Source organism: Capra hircus, chromosome 4, assembly GCF_001704415.2.
Source record: "Capra hircus breed San Clemente chromosome 4, ASM170441v1, whole genome shotgun sequence".
Classification (NCBI taxonomy): domain Eukaryota; kingdom Metazoa; phylum Chordata; class Mammalia; order Artiodactyla; family Bovidae; genus Capra; species Capra hircus.
In genome coordinates, this window is record NC_030811.1 from 60,122,712 (window position 1) to 60,144,255 (window position 21,544).

The window sequence follows — 21,544 nt, forward strand, 5'->3', positions numbered from 1 at the left end:
TGCCAAAAATGCATAACCTTGATTTAAGGGAAATATCAAACAAACCCAAACTAAGGGACATTCTACAAAATAACTGACCAGTATTCTTCAAAACTGTCAGTCATGAAAGACAAGGAAAAACTGAGGAACTACCATATTGGAAGACACCAAGGAGACATGATAACTAAATGCAGTCTTGAGTCCTTAACCAGAGAAAAGTGGTGAAATCAATTAATAGTGATAGTCTTTGTAGCACTGTTAATTTCCTAGTCTTGATAATACTGTTATTATGCAAAATGCTGTAATTAAGGAAGTTGGTTGAAGGTCATTTGGAACATTTTGTACTTTTTTGGTGCAAATTTTCTATACGTTTACCATGATTTCAGAATAAAAGCTCTTAAAAACTCAAGTGACTCAGCCTGGATTTTGTTTTTATTTTCTAGCTTTCACAAAGACTCTCTGAAATTCTTTATTTTAGACCACTCTTCCCAGGAATCTAGACCTATAAGATAAATTTATGAATTCCAAATATCTCTTCATTCCCAGTAACAGCAGAAAGAAAGATGCCAATATATTTAGAAACCATTCCACAAATACAAAGAGAGGAAAAATAAGTTAACAAACTAATAAGGATGATTCTTGATTTACTACTACGTTCAACAGTTGAAAAGTCAAGGCTACTCATTTTGGTTAGAAGACTGCAAAGAGAATTGTAAATTTGCAGATGTGTTTGTATTACTATTCACCTGCTAGGAATGGTGGGGGGCTCTTCTGCTCTCTCTCCTCACACCAGGTCCACTTTCGCCTGCCCCTTTGCTAGCTTCCTCCTAAGGACAGTGGGAGCCAACTGAACTAGCTGATCCCAGAGACACTTACTACAACAAGATTACGCATGAGCAGGCTTACTCTGCCTACGAGGCATGGACCCAAGCACCCCTTTTCCTCTTACATTTCTGCTTCAGACCCAGTCATGTAGCAGTCAATATATTTTGCCTCTTTCCCTTCTCCGGAACACCTAGTTGAGAAGAGAAGGTTTAGGAAAGATACTAGGAACTCTAGTTAGGGCTTAAAAACAATGGAATCCAGAAGAGGGGTTTTAACATGTCACCTTGACTTCCCTCAACTAGGGGTTCTCTTGTACAGCCCTTATGATCCTGCTGGGGAGAAAATGTCATTTTTATATAGAATTTAGGCCCTCAGACCACCATATATATAATACTATCAAAAATAGCACTCACCCTTTAACACAAAGAACAAAAGGAAACAACTTTGCGATAAGCTCAAAGCGTAGAAAAATATCTGTAAAAAAAGTAGTGGTTTGAGCTTGGGAAGCACAATCTGAATTACCTTCTTAATGAATGCCACCGAAAACGTATCCCAGGACACTATTCCATGGTCCATCAGTTCCACAAAGGCCGTCAGGGTGAAGGACAGCATGTCTCCAAAGCTGGAAAACACAAGGAGGCGTGAGGGTGATGGGCCCAGGAGTTCAGCACAAGAAGAGACGGGAGTGAGAGAGCTTTAGAAAGATGAATACAAGCAGAACTGTACAAGATCACTGGGATAAGCAGCTGGGCCACAGACAACGTCTTACACACGCGGCTCGCTAGGAAGGAGGCAGGTAGCTTCACAGTGAGAAGCCAGGGCCTCTGGGGGACAGACGTGGATTCACATCTCACTCAAGTGAGCTACGTTGCCCCTGAGCAGGTCCCTAAGATTCTCTAAGCCATCGTCTTCCCCACTGAAAACTTAAAATCTGTTTCATCACAGGGCTGCTGGTAGAGCACTGAATAAAATGCAGCATATAAACATTCAGAAAATGATCGCTTAGAAAAGCTCCTCAGCAAACAAATATTAGGAAGAGGGCAACACACTTCTCTTTTATCTCTGGGTATCCAACAGGGAAGGTTATAAATAATTCTATTAAAATATGAGCACTTTGTAAAAGATTCATATAGCCCATATATACCTAGGGGTGGGTGTGGGTGTGTGTGTGTGTGGGTGTGTCTGTGTCTGTGTGTGTGTGTGTTTGGTGAGTGCATTTACACACATACACACACTCATAGATACAAACATATATGTAAGTAAGCATATTAATTTTTATGTTACACTGTCCAGCATTTTAACTTTAGTTAACAGGCTTTATAGAATACCTTTCTAGAACATTATAGATAATAATGATTTGCTGGCCATTGACTTGCTGTGATTCAGAAGCTGTAGGAAGTGTCTCATGAATGAGTTAGAAATCTAAACAGATCAGGCATGTTAAACATGTATACTGTCATGTAAGAATTGAATCGCCAGTCCATGTCTGACGTAGGGTGCAGCTTGCTTGGGGCAGGTGCATGGGGATGACCCAGAGAGATGTTGTGGGGAGGGAGGTGGGAGGGGGGTTCATGTTTGGGAACGCATGTAAGAATTTAAGATTTTAAAATTAAAAAAATAAATAAATAAATAAATAAATAAAATTAAAAAAAAAAAAATAAACAGATCAGGCAAACTCAGGTAAAAGAATGCCTTCTATAATAGCTCCACCCACACCCCTTACCAGACAACAACCTGACTTGTCTTCTAGTGCTTTCTTTTTTTTTTTTTTAATTTTTTAAATTTTAAAATCTTTAATTCTTACATGCGTTCCCAAACATGAACCCCCCTCCCACCTCCCTCCCCACAACATCTCTCTGGGTCATCCCCATGCACCAGCCCCAAGCATGCTGCACCCTAAGTCAGACATGGACTGGCGATTCAATTCTTATTCTAACATGTATACTGTCATGTAAGAATTGAATCTTCTAGTGCTTTCAAAACAACTTTGAGAATCTTTTACAGAAACTCATCTCTACTGTAAATTATCACCATAATAGTATTAACTTAAAACTCTCAAGGTAAATTTTGTCTCTTCAGGTACATTAAATTACACCCATCAGAATCTCCATACTGTATACAACCATACTGATTCTTATGCTTGATTTTTAAAAAATCAATTTAGTAGTTCAGATTTTTAATCTGTAGACTCCTATATATCATGATTGCTACTTTACAGAGTTTCATAAAGTGTTTAGATGGAGTCTTCCCATTCATTTTCAATGAACAGAATAGAAAACTGGCTCCTATTGCTTTTAAAACACCTTTGCAGTTGCCCTTCTTCCCAGTGTTCTTAGCCTGGCCTCCATGGAGGACCTTGGAAATCTTGCATCATCTCAGAAGCTGTGATGCTGAAAATAAATCTACAAAAGAGGAAGTGACTCTCAGGCAAGTACTGTGATCCAAATGTACCAGACACCAGAGGGGATGAGATGTGCTAGATGGAAATGGTTCAGTGGGTGGTTTCTGGAGTCAGACAGCAGAGGTGGACAGCTGTAAGAGGACAAGTCACTGACATATTCTGTGCCCCAAGTTTCCTCATTTTTTAAAACAGAGGATGACAATGATGCTGCTAGTGGTGGTGATACTTTGCTCAGAGAATTCCTGGGGAAATAAAAGGAGTTACCACATTTATAGCCCTCTGAGCTGTGTATAACACTTGGAAGGCAGCATATGAATATTAGTTATTATCATTATGCAAAGAGGTATTTTAAAAAGGTACACGGAGCTCATGATTTTCAAATATCTGTCTTCATTGTGACAAGAATTCTCTGTCCTTGGAACCAGAAAAAAAAATGCAAGGAAAGCCAAACGTTTCAAGTCAGACAAAAAAAGCAGCATATATTTTAAAAAGACTTTTCTGAGTCACAGACAAGCAATCCCCATCTTACAGGTTCCCCCTAGGTGGCATCAGAGAATCATGCCCCAAAAAGAAATTCCAAACCAGAAAACTCAAGCTTACTTTAAGAAAACAAAAAAAGTAGATAGTCAGGTGGAAAATGGATTAAAAGGACAAGTAAGAAAGGTTATTGAAAAATTCCAGAATGACTCTTCCCACAACGAGTCATAAGAAAATCTAAACACTAGCTTGCAAAAAGACAACGAAATTTCTTCAGAAAAATAAGAGAGCCAGGAAATAAAATCAATTAGTAAGAGTTATTAACAAATTATTACATATTAGTATCACTGTGAAAACAGTACATTATTATGTATAGAATTTTTAGTGAATAATATTATGTAATTTATTACTTTGTTGTATTATTAGTGGTAAACAATATTAACTAACTTCCTTTGTGGCTCAAATGGCTTAAAGTATCTGCTTGCAGTTCAATGCCTGGGTCAGGAAGAGCCCCTGGAGAAGGACATGGCAACTCACTCCAGTATTCTTGCCCCAAGAATCCCTATGGAGAGAGGAGCCTGGCGGGCTACAGTCCAAGGGGTCACAAAGAGTCGGATGTGACTGAGCAACTAACACACACACAAACAATATTAACAATTTTTTTACTCAAAAAAAGGAAAAAAAGAAACACTAAGTGATAATGAACCTGGAGTCAGAAATGGCAATACGCTCCAGTATTCTTTCCTGGAAAATTCCATGGACAGTGGAGCCTGGAGGGCTACAGTTCACGGGTTTGCAAAGAATCAGACACGACTAGGCACACACATACATGCACAACTGATAATGAATGGTTTGCATTTCTTTACACCTGGCATGCTGAAAGACCTCAAATGGTAAAACATGTACATGACATTGGAGGATGGCATTCATAGGTTCCATGGCGTGTAAAAACACTGTCTTGGTGTTGTCACTTAAGAGAAATCAATGGAAACAGAAAAAGGAGTAACACATGGCTAGAAACAAACTCTTCTTTATATTCCCTATATCTTGGACTAAAGACAGTATCATCTTCATTAACTGCTTTAAAAGCAAAAGATAAATTGTACTTATGCGCTCTGATTATCTGAACGCAACATAACTTTGTTCCTCGCTCAATGGACTCATAATCCAAATGGCCTCAGTGACATCTTCGGATACTCCCTCTTCCTCAAATGCCCCAGAACTCTGCCTACAGACTCCTCAAACAGGCTCCCAGGACCTGGGGCAAAAGATGCAGAAAAAGAGAAACAGTATTGTTTGGTTTCCAAATCTCCAAGCTGCTTTGGGGAACTAGTGTTTAAATCTCCATGGTTGGAACTGGAGCACTGTTTCTGAGACCGCAGCTAGGGCTTTCTGTGCTTGGCAATCACCAGTTAGTATCAATGGTTGAGAAGTGAGAGAAGTTTCTTTACATCACACACCAAGGTGTCTAGAGCAAGGATCACTCTCTTGGTCCAAAAAAGTTTTATATAGATGTTATATTATGTGTGCTCAATCACTCAGGAGTGTCCGACTCTTTGTGACCTTGCCAGGCTCCTCCGTCTGTGGGATTATCCAGGCATGAATGCTGGAGTGGGTTGCTATTTCCTCAATTTATACTTATATATTTATTATCTAATAACACTTTCTATACTTGTGAAAGTGTTAGTCACTCAGTCGTGTCTGACTCTTTGCGACCCCGTAAACTATAGCCTGCTAGGCTTTTCTGTCCATGGACTTCTCCGAGCAAGAATATTGGAGTGGCATGCTATTCCCTTCTCGAGGGGATCTTCCTGACCCAGAGATCGAACCCATGTCTCCTGTATCTCCTGCCCTGGCAGGAGGATTCTTTACTATCTGAGCCACATATATAATTATAAGGGGGCTTTCCCAGTGGCTCAGCTGTAAAAAATCCACTTATAATACAGGAGACGCAGGAGGTGTGGATTCGATCCCTGAGTCAGGATGATCTCCTGGAGGAGGAATTGCAACCCACTCCAGTATTCTTGCCTTGAAAATTCCATGGACAGAGGAGCCTGGTGGGTTAGTGTCCATAGGGTTGCAAAGAGTTGGACACGACCAAACAACTGAGCACACACACACGTAATTATAAACTCTATGCATTAATGTTACTAGACATACATAGGCTATATAATCCTATGTATGTATATGTATCTTATATAATATATAAAATATGTTATTAGATATATTTATATGTACACATTATATATGATACAATATATTGTATATATAACGTATATCTTATATACTGTGTACATATAATACATATCTAATAGCATATTTTATCTATTATATGATACATACATATATGATGATATAGAATATGTATATAATATATTGTATTATATATACTATATATATGACATATATAATTCATTATAACTGGTTGCTAGATGGCATACTACCTTTCCATGGGAGACATTTTTCAAACTTCAACTTTAAATCCTCAGTTGCAAGGAAAGGATGGCAGTGCTAAAATGTTATTACCTTCCATATCAAGGGACTCACTCACCTCATCTCAACTGAGGCAGCTACAAAAGCTCTTATTGAACCCTGACACAGATGTTTATTTCCACTGCTAGAGGAGTGATTCAGGTTCCAAAGAGGAAAGGCAAGAGACAAGATCCTGTCTCTGAAATCAGTGCTGGGTGCAGAAGATCAAGGCTAAAAGGATTACCGATATAAAGCAACCACATGGCACATGCGGGGAGCATTTTTATTTGTTTAGTTTATTTGTTTTTTTAATAAAGTGCTAAGCTAGAGATTTTGCAGTACTGGCTGCCACAGATTAAGCTGACTACAAACTTTACATGCTGGTCGAGAGCCATGTCACAGCCAACACACCATGTGTGCTGGAATGATTCAAATAAATGTTTCTCATCAATTCAGTAGAGACCATCTTCTTTCCAAGAAAATTCAGCCAATCTCAAAGCATTTAAATTTTATGCTGTTAGTTTTATCAAATAGTGCTTCCAAATGTTTTCATTGGGTGCCATACCCAAGAGAGAAGCAGAGAAAAGATAAAAATAAAGACCACTTTTAAAGTTATTAATAAATAATATTGAATATATCCCTAATTGCCAAAGTTAATAATGTTGTTCTACCCTGCCTGTTAAGTTTTTCCAAGTATTTTATTTTTGTGGTAAAACTTATAGACGCAGAAATGCATGGATTTCTAAACTGCCCCATTGGACATTCCCTTTAGAATCATAGCATGATATATCAACATACATTCTTTCAGCTCCTTTGTTGAAAATTTAGCTGTGGATCAATGTTAGACTCTTTATTCTGTTCTATGGATCTGTCTATCCTTTTATGTCAATATCACAGTATGTTAATTACTGACTTTGTAGGAAGTCTTTAAGTCAGTTAATGAAGTCTTCCAACTTTATAGATTTTTATGGGTTTTTCAGGATTGTTTTGGCTCTTCTAGGTCCAATGCATTTCCTTTAAGTTTTTAGGGTTGGCTTGTAATTTCTTTTTTAAAAACTGTATTGCATTAAACCTAATTTGGGGAGAATTGCTGTCTTAACAATACTGTGTCTTCCAATCCATAAAATGCTGTATTCTCTACTTATTTAGGTCTTCATTAATTTCTTCCAGCAATATTTTTTTATTTTTTAGACAACAGGTATTGATGTCTCCTGTTAAAATTAATTCTTAAGAATTTTATCATTTCTGACATCTGTAAATGGAAATTATACAATTTCATGTTTCAGTTGTTTGCTATTAAAGTATAAAAATACATCCCTTTTACATACTAATGTTATATTCTGAAACTTTGATAAATTCAGTTATGAGATCAAGCCATTTCTTTGTAGATGCCTTAGGATTTTCTATAGATAGAGTTGGTTTTACTTCTTTTTTTTTTTTTAATATGAGTAGCTTTAAAAATTTATTTATGTTTGGTTGTGCTCTGTCTTCATTGCTGCGCAGCTTTCTCTAGCTGCGGTCTGCAGGCTTCTCACTGCAGTGGCTTCTCTTGTTGCAGAGCGCAGGCTCTGCAGCGCATAGCTCTCAGCAGTTTAAGCTCCCGGGCTCTAGAGCACAGGCCCAATAGCTGTGGCAGGCAGATTCTTTACCATTACCATTAAGCCGCCAGGGAAGCCCCTATTTCTTCCTTTCTGACCTTTTATTTATATGCTGACTTATTGCTAAGGCTAACAACTATAGTACAATGTTGACTACAAGTGCAAAAAGTGAATATATTTACCTTATTCCCAGTTTTTAGTGGGAGGAGTGGGGATTCATCTTCCAACATTAAGTATAATGCTTTTTTTTCTTTTTTTAGATAGTCTTTATCAGGTTGAGGGAAGTTCCCTCTATTCCCAGATTGCTGAGAATACTTATGAATGAGTGTTGGATACTATGAAATGCTTTTTCTGTATCTGTAATCTATTTTCTGTATCTATAAAGGTGGTTTTTCTGTTTAAGTTTTCTCCTTTATTTTCCTAAATCATGGTGACTGATTTTCAGATGTTAAACTTCCGAGATAAATCTTTGTTGCCACAAATCTTCTTTTTACCTTGCTTGATTATATTTGTTCATATGTTTCTGGGGAGTTTTGTACCTTTGTTCATTAGGTGGCCTATAATTTTTATTTCCTAAGTTAGCTTTGTCAGGTTTTGTTATCAGAGTGATACTGGCCTCACAGGCCTCATGAAATGATTGGGAACTTTGCCCCACCATCTCTCTTCTCTGAAACCATATGTGTAGAGTCAGTATTTCTTCTGCATGTGCATAATAAAGCTCACCAGTGTAACCAATTTTCACTGTGTAACCCCTCTAACAGTCTGTATTTATACTGGGCTTCCTACTGGGTTAGCTGGGAGTGTCAGATCTACACCTGCTTCCTCTTTTCTTCTTCCTTTCCCAGGCATCAGCTCTACCTCACTATCTGAAAGGTATTCACAGCCAACCTCACTCTGAGCCACAAAGTACCACCCATCCTCCAGTAAACCTCTTACTCTCCTTACTCCATCTCAGCACTAGCTGCTCAGGGGACTAAACTGACACATCAAAACTGACCCACGAGGAAGCAAAACATCTGAATACCCTTTGGGGTTCACATACACACATGTACCTTCACACTTCAGTGATCAGTGATATATTTGGGCAGAATTCATATATATTTATGAGGGTTTCATATCCTCTGAGCCTCCTTTCTTTCATGGATTTTCCTTAATTATCTAGTTGCTCTGCCAGCCCCAAATTATGTCGCATGGACAGAGGAGGTATGTACCACCAGTAACATTAAGACTGAGGGTTTTTATCACTCCATGATTCCCGGATGGGTCTTCCCAGGTGGTGCTAGTGGTAAAGAAACCGCCTGTCAACTCAGGAAACATAGGGCATGTGGGGTCAATCTCTGGTTCGGGAAGATGCCCTGGAGGAGGGCACGGGAACCCACTCCAGTATTCTTGCCTGGAGAATCACCAAGGACAGAGGAGCCTAGCAGGCTACAGTCCATAGCAGGCACAGAGTCAGACACGACTGAAGTGACTTCGCACACATGCAGAACGCATGCTACCTGGATGAGCAGGGATCCTCAGGCAAAAAGCTGTAAACACACAAATCTCATCTAGAGCCAGTTTGTTCTCTCAAAGACTGACTTACTTTTTTCTGTCTGTTTCAGTTGCTATTTAGTTCCTTAAATACTTGTTTTTCGATGTTTTTCTTTGCAATATTTTGTCTAGAGGTCATGATTGTTATCTATGGCCCTTAGTCTGATTAGGCTACTTTGCCATTACCAGAACCAGGATCCTGAGCATTGATTTTGTCCATCATAAATAAAAATCATGATTCACACTTGCAATGCCCCTATATACCAAAAGATTAAAACTGCTGACAGATAAATTTTAAGAAGTTATTTTGGCTAGAGTCCAAAATTTTACACTAACAAATTGTATGAGATTATTAGAGAAGAAATAACCAGTTTGAATCCCAATACCACCTCACTTTAACTTCTGCATCAAGGAAATAATGCTAATTTTACTCATCTTGTGTTGTGGATAAACGTGTGAATTAGAAGTAACAAGTGTAAACATTTAAACATTGAGACAGTGCCCAGGACAGAGTAAATTCTCAACAAAAGATGGATTCTATTGTCTTTACCATTAAGTGTTTCTACTGTATTAAAATATATATCAAAATTAGATTTAAGGAGCTTTATCCTAAAAATTCAATGTTTCTGTCTTATTAGAATTTAATGACTGAAGAGTTCCTGCAACTAATACTTTTCTAGTGGGAGGGGTAAGGGAACATGAGAGCTTAGAGACCACTATTACACTGTTCAGCATTTTCTCTGGAGGCTTAAAAATAAGGTGCACATTTTCAGATGCTGTTCAATCTTCCTTCTCAAGCTGAAACTATATGCTTAACAACTGGGCAAAATGGAAATTTGTTCAGCCTATTACAGAGAGTTTATAAGATCCTATTTGGACTCCTCTTGTTTAGTGAATAATAAAGGCACTGAGGAGGGAATACTCTGAGAGAGAAGTTTTGAGATCTCCAGACACAATTATCATGCAATTCACAAATATATGGGTGACTGAACATTTTCTCAGACTGAAAGTAAATAATTTTCCTTCCATACTTCAATCTTTAATATTTTTATGTGGATCTTTTTCTTACCACGTCATTGAAGAAAATCAAAGATTTTTGACTTTGAACATTACATAGGCCACAAAAAAGAAAGGTTTTGTTTAAAGTAATACATAAAATTATGCCTAGCCTTGCTCCAAAGAGAAGGGTAGCAACCCTGATGTGATCATTCTGTGGTTACAAACATAAAACACTCTACCACAAAGCAAAAAGAAAAGGGAAATAATTTTTTTTAAGAACCTGTTTATAAGAACATCAAAAAGAAAGCAAAAAAAAAAATCACTCAAAATATCTAGACACATAGTTACACAATCAGAGGACAGAGTTTAATTGTTCAGAGAAGAAGGAAGTGTTACATCATCTGTATCAACAGATCAGAAATTCTTACCAAGGCTTCATGATCTTCTGCAATTTCTGGTATCGTCTGTAAAGTTCAAAAACAACCATGTAAGGCGCATGCATGACAGCAATGGATTTCACACAACTTACATATCATGAAGAAAGCCCAGAATGAGCTATATGACACTTAATTCATTTCAAAACATTTCTCCAAGTAATAAATTTGCATTTATTAATGACACAAAACAATCAAAAATAGAGATTAAACTACTATAACCAACCTAATGCAATTTACCTTTGAATAAAGGCAACAAAGGGGGCTTCCCAGGTGGCTCAGTGGTAAAGAATCCACGTGCAATGCAGGAGCCACTAGGGACGATGGGGGTTTGATCCCAGGGTCAGGAAGATCCCCTGAAGGAGGAAATGGCAACCCACTCCAGTATCTTGCCTGAAAAACCTCATTGGCAGAGGAGCCTGGCGGGCTATAGCCTATGGGATTGCAAAGAATCAGCCACAACTTAGTTACTGAGCATGCACACAAAGGCAACAAAAACACTCCCTTTGGCTCAGAATGAGTATATATTCAACTAAGGAGGACATCACTAGAAATAAGGGGGAGCATATTTTCAATGAAAAAGTAGAGCCACAAAGCCTTAATCCAGTTGTTCTTTAAGTATATGCTCAACAGGAGAGAAATAGTTGATTATCTTTCTGTGGTAAAATGCCCACTAATTCTACTTCCTCTTTTCTTAGAGGAAAAAAAAAAAGTGCTTCTTCTGAAGGAAGACATTATGAGACAGTGCAGCAGTCTTGGATGACAGCTGGACCTCAAGGATCATAGGCTGCAAAACAAGTACACAATCAACAAAACTTGTCTGCAAAATAGGACACTTATGCTTCTTAAAAAACTAAAGATTAGGTCAAAAAAATTAGGTAATAAGTGATTCTATCCTTATCAAACCACTTCCCATTCCTCAAGCCTGCCAAATCTGTCTGGCATTAAGTGTATTCTTCCCTCAGTTGGGGGAATACCCTTCCCCTCCTTGTCAGACTAGCTAAACCCTACCCCACATTCATTCCAGGCTCCTCTGTGAAGCCTCCCTGACCTCTGATTTCCCCTCCTTCACTGGACTGAGTGTGGCACCCATGTCCACAGTGCTGAGAATACACCAGGCATTTGACTTAGGACATCTCACAGCCCTTCCAGCACCATGAAGGCAAAGGCTGGCTCTGTAACTCAACTACTAACTATACCATCAGGCACCTGCAGAGTAGGTATTCAATTCAGAAGAAGTTAAATTCCACATTTCAACCACATAAATGTAAATGTAACCACTTCAGAAACCCAAATGACCACGAGGTGATCAGATCTAGTATTTGATAAAACTGGGGAGTTAAAAATGTAGGTAATCTTGCTCTTCCTCCCCTCTTTCTCCTCTTTTACTTGGCTTTATCAATAAATAACATATATAATTACTTAAATAATATTATATATATATATATATTCAGTGTATATATATACACTGAATAAATGCACTACCTAAAAGTTGAGGGTTTTGTTCTATTTGAAGGACTTGGACTGAAGCCCATAGTACAGCCTCTCAAGATTGTTTCTGAGGGACTGCTCCAAGGCCTTAAGGGAAGAATCAGTATCCAAAGGAATTTTTGCAACAAAAACCAGTAGTCAGAACATCAAGAGTACTGTTAAAGACAAATCAGACTTCTTAAGCTAGTGGAGTTAGTGCTTTTCTAAGTACTAGAAGATGTAAGAGTGTGGGCTCATTGAAATCATTCCTTTGATATGCACCTTAACTATCTAGTGAAGGAAATGGCAACCCATTTCTGTATTCTTGCTTGGGAAATCCCATGGACAGAGGAGCCTGGTGGGCTACACAGTCCATGAGGTCGCAAAGAGTTGGACGTGACTGGGCGAGTCTCCCTTCACTTAGCTGTCTAGGGCCAGTATCCTGCTTTTCTCCATCAGGAATCTGCACAGGGAGGGGGTGCAGCTGCAGTGGTTTATGGTTTGTTGGCTCTAATGTCCTTTTTTCTTTTTTGGCGATCCAGTGGTTAGGACTGGGCACTCTTGAGAAATCTGTATGCAGGTCAGGAAGCAACAGTTAGAACTGGACATGGAACAACAGACTGGTTCCAAATAGGAAAAGGAGTATGTCAAGGCTGTATATTGTCACCCTGCTTATTTAACTTCTACGCAGAGTACATCATGAGAAACGCTGGGCTGGAAGAAGCACAAGCTGGAATCAAGATTGCCGGGAGAAATATCAATAACCTCAGATATGCAGATGATACCACCCTTATGGCAGAAAGTGAAGAGGAGCTAAAAAGCCTCTTGATGAAAGTGAAAGAGGAGAGTGAAAAAGTTGGCTTAAAGCTCAACATTCAGAAAATGAAGATCATGGCATCCGGTCCCATCACTTCATGGGAAATAGATGGGGAAACAGTGGAAACAGTGTCAGACTTTATTTTTTTGGGCTCCAAAATCACTGCAGATGGTGACTGCAGCCATGAAATTAAAAGACGCTTACTCCTTGGAAGAAAAGTTATGACCAACCTAGATAGTATATTCAAAAGCAGAGACATTACTTTGCCGACTAAGGTCTGTCTAGTCAAGGCTACGGTTTTTCCTGTGGTCAGGTATGGATGTGAGAGTAGGACTGTGAAGAAGGCTGAGCGCCGAAGAATTGATGCTTTTGAACTGTGATGTTGGAGAAGACTCTTGAGGGTCCCTTGGACTGCAAGGAGATCCAGCTAGTCCATTCTGAAGGAGATCAACCCTGGGGTTTCTTTGGAAGGAATGATGCTGAAGCTGAAGTTCCAGTACTTTGGCCACCTCATGCTAAGAGTTGACTCATTGGAAAAGACTCTGATGCTGGGAGGGATTGGGGGCAGGAGAAGAAGGGGACGACCCAGGATGAGATGGCTGGATGGCATCACGGACTCAATGGACGTGAGTCTGAATGAACTCCGGGAGATGGTGATGGACAGGGAGGCCTGGCGTGCTGCAATTCAGGGGGTCGCAAAGAGTCGGACACGACTGAGCGACTGAACTGAACTGAATGTCCTTTTTTAGCTGAGCTGGCTGGAGGACATTTTTCATTCAGATCTATAGTAGCTTCCTTTTCTTCTCCTTCAAATTGCCATGGGCAGAGTAAAAGAAGTAGGTGGCCATGGAGAGGCAAGCCTGAGCAGAGTTTGGGCCCTTTCGCAAGAGCCAAATACTACCCTCCACTAAAAGGAACTGGGGCTCCTTGGAGAAATGACTCTGGCCAGGATTGGGGCAAGAAAAGACCAAGAAAAGCCCAGAACATTTCGTTGAGCCAAAAAGTACAGAAATGCTCAAAGAATAATGGGAACCAAGGTAGGACACAGAAGACAGCTTGAAGAAGTTTCCAAAGCCATACTGGGGACACACTGAGCCTCAAGATAAATAATAACGGTGATGAGTTATAGCCCAGGGAATAAAACAAGAACAAATGGGCCTACACTGCTTTAAAGGTAGTGTGCTGGTACTGTTGGAAGAACTAAATCCTAGGGAAAAATATATAAATCTGATTTGTACCACTTTCCATTTCCCATGGGTAACTACTCAAGATTCTCTCTTAATTATTTACAAAAGGGGTAAAAAGCATTACTGGGAGATACTTCGAAGGCACTATCTTAACAAGCAGTCAAAGTGAACATCAATAATAAGAGAGAGATCATGCGCCATTAATAGGATGCAAAAAAACAAACACAAGCATTTGTGATATTCTAGCATGTTTCAGAGGGAAATTAGTGTCCACAGTTTTGTCTAGTGGTGAATTAACTGACTTCTTCCCTGCAGGTGAAAAACTAGTTTTGTCTCTATTGCAATTCAACATTTCTCTGTTTCATGCAAAGTTGTGTCCTTTGACTCTTTCTTTGAACCATGAGAACATCTGCCCAGTTCCCTCATATCAAATGAATAACATACATTGTCGTAACACATGCTCAGTTTTATATCTGTATGAAAGCCATGCTTTTACCTTTCCCTGATAATTACCTTTTAATTAACTACTTTTTAATAAACCTCAATTGGAGAATATTCTAAAGATGGCTGACCTATGATCTTGAAAGTGTCAAAGCCATGAGAGAACAGGAAAGATTAAGGAATAGCTCCAGACTACAAGAGATTATACTAGGGAACCAGTGATTGAAACTTACATGAGTTGTCTGGCAACAGGAGGTCCCAGTAAGGAAGAAAGTGCTGCCACTAAGAACTAACCAGGAGAATTCAGGAGGGGCCCAAAGGAGGGTGGAGAAGCCAATCCATATGTCCCACCAGCCTCCTGAAATCCTTGCTGGAATCCATCTTGGCTGAGAGGTTGCATGCACAACCAGGAAGTATGCTGAGTCAGACCAAATATGGGCACAAGCAAGATGATTGCCCAGAGACAACCCAGAAACTACGCATAACCATAAAACCTGAGATTGTGGTCCACAAGGCAGAGCAGTTATTCTGGGTTCCCGTACCACCCTGCTGCTCTCTGTCCAGGCACCCCTTCCCAATAAAGTTTTTTTTTTTCTTTTATTTTGTCAGTACTGTGTCCCCTAGAACAATTCATTTTTGAGTGTTCGACAAGCACCTACTGTCCAGACCTGGAAAAGGTCCCCCTTCCTGAAACAATTAGGAGAAGGCAGGACAACTGGGTGCAAGGGGCTCTCTGGGATTAGATCTTTGGAAGGGACACAATCAGGACAACTGGTGAAACTTGAGCTTGCAACTTTCCCATTAAATTTGGAACTGTTAAACTAATTGAACAAGCCACCCTTTAGAGGAGGCAGCTCTAATACTCTGGCTGCCTACATAATCAATCCAAAACCCGAAACCTGCAAAGGCCTCCAGGTTAGGAAATGGAAACCTAAGGACAAGCAACCAGACTTGACTAACAGTCTAACAAGGCCCTTGCTTGTTTCCACTTCTTCTCTGTAAGAGACTCTTCCCTCCCCAGCTAGCTCCTGTGGACAGTGTTCCTAACCACTTTCAGTTTGGCACTGACCAATTCTAACTGATTTCTGTTCAAATATACTCTAAAAATGTTTTGCTATGGGTCAGTTAATCTTTTAAGAGAACTGCTTTAAAATTAATGCTTGTCAGAGATGTGTGTGTGTGTGTCTGTGTGTGAAAACAATCAAAGCAATTTTTCAAAATAACCTTCTGGCCTCAGGCCTGTGCATCCTTAGGTATATATAAGCGTGTGCGCGCGTGCGTGTGTGTGTGTGTGTGTGTGTGTGCGTGTGCGCGTGTGCGCGCACGCGCTACCCCTGTAGCAGATTCTGGGTTTAGAAAGTTCTTGACCAGAGTACAGAGAGAGAAATTCAGTGTTTCTCACTTCTCTACTTCCTCACCTTGGCTTCAGAGAAACATAAGCAGAAGAGGAATTTTTTGTTGTGATGTCTGTTTTTTATCTGAAGTTCTCTCTCTTTCTCTCCTCCTTCTCCCTCTCTCTCTGTCTCCATATGTATCCACTTTAAATAAAACATAATCAGGAGAACAAATGATTCTCCAAAAACAATGCTTCACATGATCAGAAGCCCCTCACCTTAGCCCAAGTGGCATCCTTGCCCCAGCAGAAGACAAGCTCTCCTTTAAATAGGCTGTATGACCCCTTCTTATTTATATTATGAGAGTGATGAACAAAGACACAGAGACAAAGCAAAAAGGGATGGGGAGGCGGAGTTTCAGCATAAAGAATTTTCTGCCACACAACCCCCAACAAAGCCCAAGAAGGTCGGCCCCTTTGGCATTAGTGATGCAAATTTCTGGCAGGGCCCCAGAAGGGCTGCTCCTGTTGAAACTCCCTGAGCTCTGTGTCCTGCAGCGCCAAGAAGGCAGACTGAGGGAGCTGGAAGACTCAGCCAGCTTCTCAGCTGGGGCCCACGGACCACACAGAGCTGCTTCTTTCTGGTTCGGCCTGGGGAGCCGCTGGCTCCTCCTCGTGGCCTCTGTCCGAGGTGAAGTACAGGACACGCATGGTGTGACCTGCGCTTGGCGGCTGGCAGAGATTCCCTGATCAATCGGGCCTGGCCTGGACCTTCCACAACAACCACGGTTTATAAGAAACACTGAATTCTCAGAAGCAAGAGCCTGAGTTAGAGCCAACAATCCGTGTCCGTGAAGCTTAGCAAAGTCACTTTCAAAAAAGAAATTTACCTTCTGTGTGAAGACAAAAAAGGTCACACATAGTCCCAAACTGTCATATGCACAACTGTGTCCTCCCCCTCCCCACCCAACAACACACACGTTCTGTGTCTAACCCAGTGTCAGGAGTATCTGGCATTCAAAGAATACATACTTAGCTAAATGAATAAAACCTAGAAACCCATTCTCAAGTGTGGGTGCCAGGCAACATCAAGGCCAAGACATCCTTTTGCATGCTTAATTTAGATCATCACTGAATTTCCACACCTGACACACAATCACAACTCTGACTCCAGCCAGCAGAAAGTGATCTGAATCCTCAAAGTTTAATATGAAACTGTTTGTATATTAACAATGACAATTTATATAAACAACACACATAGCTATACACACACCCGAACATCCTCATCTGTGTCATCTATATGACAGAATGGGGAGGAGACTGACAATTTATACAACAAATGTGGTTTGTTTTTAGGACAATTATTTAAGGGCTTTGCTGTGCTGTGTGCTTAGTTACTCAGTCGTATCTGACTCTCTGCGAGCCCATGGACTGTTGCCCGCCAGGCTCCTCAGTCCATGGGATTCTCCAGGGAAGAATACTGGAGTGGGTTGCCATGCTCTCCTCCGGGGGATCTTCCCGACCCAGGGTTCGAACCCAGATTTCCTACATTGCAGGTGAATTCTCTACCATCTGAGCCACCAGGGAAGTCCACTTAAGGGAAAGAGTCCCATAGTTATTTTACAGGTATCTAAAATAACTATGGGACTCTTTCCACTGTTGCTAGTATAGCCAAATTTTGGAGAAATGACATCAACTAAGCAAATAAAAAGTACTTGTAAATTCCCCAGATTAGTGAAAACTCCTCAAATACCTCACTGCTATTTTTCTTAGGAAAGCCAGAATCCCTAAGGAAATACCAGCCCAGTATTGCCCAGAGTGTTAGGAATGGACATACTCCTACAAGAAGGGTAAAGTACAAATTAGGACAGGTCAGCAAGCTATGGGGCTGTTCTTATTTTAAAACACCTTGAATACGTGCATATCCACTGAATTAGTAATTTTATTTCAATAAAATAATTATTCACAAAGATTCTGCTGAAAGAAAAACTGATGAGAGAGTGTTCACAATCATAATAAAACCTCAAAACAGTAAATATCCAACAATAGGGGAACAATTAATTCCACTCTGCATGTCCTTCAAATTATCACATTACACTGCTTACCAACTGCACTTAAACAGAGCTTCAAAAATGAATTAATAGGTAGACAACAACCTAGAGGGGAGGGATGGGGGGATGGGAAGAACGCTCAAGAGAGAGGGGATAGATGTATACACATATAGCCGATTCACTTTGTTGTACTGCAGAAACTAACATAACGTTGTAAAGCAATTATACTCCAATAAAAAATAGGCAGATAAAAATTACGAAGGGAATAACATTTAACGACATGGCACTATTGCTAAGCACAAAAAGCAGATTACAGAGACCATTAATATTATAAATCTACTTTTGTAAAACCTGTGTATGTGTGTGTAAGCCGGTGTGTGTGTGTGTATCTATAAGAATGTACAAAAACAATATACATCCAGATGCTAAAAATATTTGCCTCTGGTAAGGCAGAAGACAAATGATTCTTATTTGTTTCTTTCTGCTTACTTGCATTTATTTTTAAATAATAAATGAGTTTTTGGTAAATATATGGATTTAACTTTTTTCACTCTTAACTTTTCTGCCCAGGGTGGTGCTACTGCTTACTCATATTCCAAGGGCGTAATTTGCCTGTCATATTGCCAAGTGGGAAACTAGAAAGATCCTGCCCTTTCATTCTTGGAAATGTTCCTCTGTTCTTCTGATTGCTGAACAGCAAAAGGGCACAGAGTAAACCATCCAATTGTGTGTGTGCACAGCAGCATAGACAAAGAACACGGTGTTTAATTAAAACCCTAAGAAAAGCAGTGTTATTCACTACAATGGATTTAAAGTTGCAGGTACAATTTTTTTTTCTTTCAAATAAAACAAAATGTATCGTTTCCGAGAATCTTTTAATATCTATCCTTAATAAAACAAAACACAGAAAACAAAAATAATTGCCCATTCCTTAATGGATACCATTTCCTGACTCAGGCTGGAGAAACAAGTTTCCCCAAAAATGTATATGCTTCCACATCTATCTTTCAAGCTGACACTAGGAATGGAATTTCAAAATTATACAAGAATGGAAAAATGAAATTCAAGTTTTAGACACTGTGTTCTGCCAAAGTGTCACTGCCTCTTGCTCCTTTGTTGTTCATTTTTTCCCTGTAGTCTCTCCTGGTACCAGCTGGAAAGAGACGTTAAAAAGCTCAGCCTTGGGTAATGGCAAGCAGGCAAGCAATCTTTGAATCTCATTATAGCTCAAAGTAAGAAGAAAAATTCCAGCTACATTTCTTCAGTGTTTCCTAAAAATTTCCACAGGTCCTGCTCAGGAAACTGCTGCCTTTCCCACCTGGAAGTCTGCCCAGGAGTCATAAGCAAATGCGTTCCAAACTGCAGGATCTATTTAATTTGTGCAGCTTCTTTCTATTCCAAAGGTTTCCTGTTAATTAATTAAAGTCTTGTTTAAGTTTAATTGAGAAGCTGAGTTTCCCTATGACAAAAAGGTCCTTCTCTTTTCCTTTTCATCTGAGCAAAAGATCTGAAAATAACTGTTCATCAAATGAGCAGCTTCCTAGCATGAATGGCAAGACCTTGCAGAAGGAAGGCAGGAAGGTTGTATAGCTCCGGTGCCCTCTTTACTCCTTCCCTATGAGTAGTGTGACTTTGAACTTATGCGCAAAATCGTGAAGAGGGCACACACCAAGGTCATTCAGAGAGATATCATCCCTTCCCAGTAACACAGTGTGATGGGAAAGTATCAGAGACAGTACAACCATAACACACTCAAGATCTGGTCTTGAGTTCCGTTCATCTGTCTGCAATCAAGTTGCACATAACAAACTGGGATGGCTTACAGATTATAAATAATCAAAATATGAATGAGTATGATACACTTTGGAAAAAAAAAGAATTCAATTACTGTGGTTCACATAGAGTAAATTCAGTATTGACATGTGAAACCTAGTGATATAATTCAGATATGCTGTCCCCAATGTTCATTCTGTAGGCCACTCTGTAAGTCAAGATAAACTACAGAGTAAGGCAACAGCACAGATGAAAACCACTAAGGTTGACAAGGCCATACGTAGTATCTGTTTTTACTCTTTGTCCTCTCAAGCACAAGCGGCAGTGTCTCCTTGATGAGTGTCATGGGGTGAACTGTATCCCCTGAAATTTATATACTGAATTCCTGTCCCCTATACATCAGAATGGGGCAGTATTTGGAGATAAAGCCTCTAAAGAGGTGATTAAGTTAAAATGAGGCCTGTAGGGTCCTAATCCAGTCTGACTGGTGTCCTTGTAAGAGGAAGCAAACTGGACAAAGAGACACCTCGGATGCTTTTGATTAGAGGAAAGACTTTGTAAGGACATAGGAAGAAGGCGTGCATGCCAAGGCACTTCAGTCACGTCCAGCTCTTTGTGACCCTATGGACTGTAGCCCTCTGGGCTGCTCTGTCCACAGGATACTCTGGGCAAGAATGCTGGAGTGGGTTGCCATGCCCTCCCCTGGGGGATCTTCCCCGGACCCAGGGATCAACCCATGTCTCTTAAGTCTCCTGCATTGGTAGGTGGGTTATTTACCACTAGCGCCACCTGGGAAGCCCTGTAGGAAGAAGGTGACCATTAGCAAATCAAAGAGAGAGCTGCAGAAGAAACCACGCCTGCCAACACCTTGAGCTTGGACTTCCAGCCACCAGTACTGTGGGGATAGAAATTTCTGTAATTTAAGCCATCTGCTCTGTGGTATTTTGTTTCAGAAGCCTTAGCAAATGAATATAATGAGAAACTAAAAAATGAAAGCTCCTAGCATGCATTCTCCCTCATTGTCAAGTATATAACTGCCAACCTCCAGAGGTTCTGGAGCTCAGCTCCAGTCCTCTATTTAGGGTACAAATCCCATGCACTCTGGTTTTCAGTGTATGGACCATTGTAATTGTAATTATGATTGCAGTTCTAATAAACCTGGAAGTATTAACACAGTGTCATTCTGAATATGCCATAGCTTAAGCCCTTGGATACTTAGGTATCTGTGGCAGAACCACCTAATATTAGCAGGTTCCACTGAAACTGGTTCTAGTACATTGTTTTTGATATGTCAATGGCTGAGATTTAGATAAATCAATAAATGCGGGAACACATTTATGTTTTTGTTTAATATGTTACAAATGTAATGGAGGCAGAAGCTCCCAGGGCTCACTATCCCACCAGAAGCGGTAATGGGTGTGAAGCAGGGCCTACCATGTATGGCAAGCTCATGAAGTCATCCACAGTCACAGTGAATGTGTTTTTAATCACAACTCGGAATCCACTGTCCACTAGTAACAAGAAGTGAGGAATCTGATACATTCCTCACTGGATTCTAGTCTGGAGCTTCCGACAGACAGAATCCTCTTTCTCTTTTTCCGTGGGTGAGCCTCATGGATGGCTAAACTTATTCAACTTCCCTTCAAGTTGCTGCTTCAAGCATCAACTGCAATTTACAGTAACCACTTTGGATTTTGATAACATCCAGAATCTGAGATTCCCTGTCCTACTCCAAGTCCATGTTTGCCAAAAAT

At 40.1% G+C, this 21,544-nt stretch overlaps 1 protein-coding gene across 4 annotated transcripts in view; it reads right to left on the reverse strand.

Annotated features, from left to right (window-relative positions):
* ELMO1 (engulfment and cell motility 1) overlaps nt 1–21,544 on the reverse strand; it is a 580,426-nt gene that overhangs the window by 370,522 nt on the left and 188,360 nt on the right. For all 4 annotated transcript variants that reach the window (XM_018047160.1, XM_018047159.1, XM_018047158.1 and 1 more), the window contains exons 7-8: nt 10,713–10,748; nt 1,327–1,426 (exon numbers count right to left, since the gene is read on the reverse strand). In XM_018047160.1, coding sequence (XP_017902649.1) covers nt 1,327–1,426; nt 10,713–10,748 — 136 coding nt within the window. The remainder of the gene's footprint in view (nt 1–1,326; nt 1,427–10,712; nt 10,749–21,544) is intronic.